A 3709-nucleotide genomic window follows, 5' to 3' on the forward strand; every position below is an offset into this window, starting at 1 on the left:
CCTTGATGCTGAAGGCAGCCACCCAGAGCTGGGGAGTGGGTGCACGGCCTCTGAACTCAGACCAGCAGGGAAATCAGGAGAACAGAATGCAGGCACTGCTGATTTCTGCCAGTTTGCTTTAAGACTCATTGCAGTTTCAGGAAAAGTGTCCCCACAGTGTAAGAAAGAAAAGAAACAGGGTTGAAAAGGAATAGGGTTGGTTTTAATTGTTGTTTGTTGTTGTTTGTTTTAAAATATACAATCAGTCTATGGTGTTACACTGTCAATGATCTCAGACAGTTCCTGAAGGAGCTCATCCACATCGTTCTCACTGTCCACATCAATTTCTCCTTCCAATTCATCTCCTATGATTTCCAGCATTAAGTTTTCGATGTCATCATCCTCTGAGACGAGCGCTTTCCCCGCCTCTGTGCAGCTCAGCTGCTGCATCTGATCTGCTTCTTGTGAGGCATTCCTCACAGAGTCTGCCACGGAGTCTGCCTGGCTTCCCGGAAGCAGTTCCAGACTGGGGAGAACAAGGAAGAGAACAGTCAGTACCTGACATTTCTAACTGAGATACGCTTCAGCAACCAGCTCTGAGGTCTGTGGTTAACCCTCCCACACCTCACACTCACACAGGGATGGCGATTCAGTTAACCTGCGGCTGCCTTTAGAGTGCAAGATACCAGCAGGCACATTGCTCGTAGTGGGAGCTGATCTGGACAGACAGAGCAGTTTGAGCCTAGCCAACAGGGGCCAGGTTTTGTAGCAGAAACACATCGCCAGCCTCATTATTTGACTGTAAATATGTGAAGAAGTCATCCTCTGCATAAACCTGTTCACTGACTGAGTTACTTTTCCTCATGACACGCTGTGCAGAGATTTTGAGTGTGCAATTAAAATTATTGCAGATGACCTCTTCCTTTGTTGGATTATGCCACGGCACATCTCAAACACCCCATCTGTCCCCTAATGCAAAAGAACTTATGTCTAATGTAAAAATGGCACTGATGAAGAGCAAGTTGTGGTCATCACCTGCTTGGAGGTGTTTTGACTGCAGGAATGGTCACCAGGCTGTCCCCAGGCAGGGCTGAAACGATGGCCTAGGAAGAAACAAGACAGTGTATGATGCACGGGTCAAAGCTTCCGAAGTAGCTTCTTTTCCCAGGGAAGTTGTGGATGCCCCATCCCTGGAGGCACTCAAGGCCAGGCTGGATGGGTTTCCAGGCAGTTGGATCTCATGGCTGGCAACCCTGGCCACAGCAGGACAGGTAGAACACTGGATGATCTCTGAGGACTCCTCCTCCCTTCCCTGGGCGCTGCTGAGCCTGATCCCAAATACAGAAGCACGCGGCTCCTGAAGAAAGGGTTCTCTTGAAGGTTACAAGTGACCTTGGGTGTTTTTAACAGCACAGCATTCATGGACAAAATCCTTCACACCACAGAGCAATCTGAGAATTGTAGAATCACAGAATCTTACATAATCATTGCTCTGCATCTAATCAAAATAGAAGTTTTCCACAAGTACCCTGTGAGACATCTGCTGCCTTCAAAGGAAACAGTAAAGCTGTAGAACATTTGAAATTTCTACCATCACTACAAGAGCAATGTAAACCTTCCTTATGCACTACTGCTGTTGCCGCTGTTCTTACCATTGGTAGTTTTCTGGCTGGGGGCTCATCGGTGTCCTCAGCAGCAGATGGTTGCATCTCTGCTGCTTTTCGTTTCTGTCTCTGCTTTTTGGGGAAGGTGGCTTTCCAATCAATAGCCCTCATTTTCACCTTGCGTCCACCTGAAGTAAAAGGAAGAGATTGCTGATCCATTCTTGCTGTGCCTCAAGAGAAATCCACGTTCTCGTATCATTCCCACAACCCAACTCACAACAAAGTTAAGTACATTTGACCAGCGGAATTACATTGCCATGTCCAGGATTCTCAGCAATGTTTTCCACACAGTCATCTCTGTCTACCAACAACGCATCAAAAGGAACAAAGAAACCCAAGAGCTGCACTCGGTAATAGTCCAGGGCAGGGAAAACTCTGACACAGAACAATGCTAAGTGACAGCATTACTGTGCTGAGGCACTGTAACAAGCTGCTTGTGCTCACCCTTGACTCTTTTCTTGCAAGGCAATTCCCTTGCTTTGCCCTTCTCGTCGCATCGCTTGCGTTTTTGCGCAGCCGGGCCGTGGGAGGAAGCTGGGATGTCAACTGCAGAGAACAGTCCAGGAGAGAACAATCAGAAAATCTGAGGAGAAAGACAGCGCATCCAACCCAGATGCCTGTTCAGTATCTGTACCTCTCTCTGGTGCCTTCTCAACCTCTGTCTGGTTCCCCAGACTTTCTGCAAGGCCGCTGTTGAGAGGAAGGCCACTCGTGTCAGCTTCTGGCAGAAAGAAGACAAGAAATAATTGAAGAGCATCTCTTTGGAGGAAGGTTTCAGCACAGTCAGCCACAAGCTTCCAACATTCAAGCATAGTTTCTTACATTTGCCTTTCCCCTGCTCAAATGTTGTGCCATTTCTGCAGTCAGCACAGACCTGCAATGCATTTACCTCTCTCCAGAAAAAAATCCACCCCTATTTTGACAGCCAAAATGCAAGCCAATATTTCACTTATCAGGACTCTTCCCTGCCCTCCCCAATGAATGGTTACCTGACATCCTGCACCCGCTCAGAAGTAATATTCATAATTAAGTCTTTCCTGATGCTTCATGCCACCAGGAACTCACCGTTGCTTGGTGGTACGGTCGGTGCGTTCCCACCGCGTTCCTTCTGGTGAAGAAAAGGGCAGTGGGCTTTCTGACAGCCTCCCGGCTGATTCTCCCAATAGCAGGGAATCTCACTGCGCTTCTTCTGAAGAGAGAAAGGAAGGAAGGGTCACGGAAACAGGCAGATGAGATTTGCAAAGAGATGCAGCGCTCCAGGTCGTGCCTGAGAGAAGTGGAGAGCTCATCTTTAGGCAAACACTCACATCAATTTTCATATGTCTGAACTTGCAGTCGCTGCTGGAACAGCGACCCTCCATCCACTGTCTGCAGACTTGTTCACTTCCCAGAGCCGCTTCACAGTGGCGGAAGGCACAGCTGTCTCCCTGCAAGCAAAAGGAAACCACACAGGAAAATAAGAGTACAGCCTGAAACGTGTCCGTGCTGTCAACCCAGGTTGTTAGCAGCGAGCGCACAATCCCACTGCTGATGAAGGTAACGCATCACCAGCAGGTCTCCCCCTGCTCCACCCCTTCCTCTTAGAAGTGAGGAAAGGGAAGAAAATCCAGGCAAAAGAAACCCAACCATACCTTAAAGCAGATGGAGTAGAAATAAAAGTAGCAGTCGACTCCTTTCTGAGGCATGGGGAACTTCTTAGAGCAAGTTCCTCTCCAAAGGAATTCCCCGCTCTTGGAAAGAGCCGGCTGCACTCTTGGACTGCTTGGATCCCCAAGCTCACCTTTCAGATTGGAACCCTAAGGAAAGAGTCAACAAGGGAAGAATCATGAGGAAGAAGCATTTTCCCAGCTTTCTTCCTTTATGCTGTGTAGACTCTCGAGGAGTCTCGGAAGCAGCTGGCTGCAAGAACTGTGCCAAGTCTAGATCCAACTTGTGTCTAACTGCCACGGCTTCTCCCAGCAAGTACTGTCCTCCATCTCATCACCAGTTATATACCCTGCAGCACACATTTTGCGTTCCTGACATGAAAAAGACTCCCTTCATCTTCTCCTCTTGCTGCAGCTGCA

General features: G+C 48.4%; 2 protein-coding genes across 2 annotated transcripts in view; both read right to left on the reverse strand.

Moving 5' to 3' along the window:
- Positions 1-3709, reverse strand: part of LOC109370169 (zinc finger CCCH domain-containing protein 11A-like) — a 129935-nt gene that overhangs the window by 6203 nt on the left and 120023 nt on the right. The gene's annotated exons all lie outside the window — the stretch shown is intronic.
- Positions 15-3703, reverse strand: LOC104913505 (zinc finger CCCH domain-containing protein 11A-like). The gene is made up of 8 exons (XM_031555764.1): positions 3275-3703; positions 2951-3070; positions 2709-2832; positions 2278-2364; positions 2088-2189; positions 1632-1771; positions 1015-1082; positions 15-505 (listed from the first exon to the last, which is right to left on the reverse strand). Exons 1-8 carry the CDS (start codon positions 3326-3328, stop codon positions 247-249), a joined length of 954 nt encoding a protein of 317 aa, XP_031411624.1. The 5' UTR covers positions 3329-3703; the 3' UTR covers positions 15-246.

The sequence above is a fragment of the Meleagris gallopavo genome, chromosome 16 (assembly GCF_000146605.3).
Source record: "Meleagris gallopavo isolate NT-WF06-2002-E0010 breed Aviagen turkey brand Nicholas breeding stock chromosome 16, Turkey_5.1, whole genome shotgun sequence".
In the NCBI taxonomy this organism is placed as follows: domain Eukaryota; kingdom Metazoa; phylum Chordata; class Aves; order Galliformes; family Phasianidae; genus Meleagris; species Meleagris gallopavo.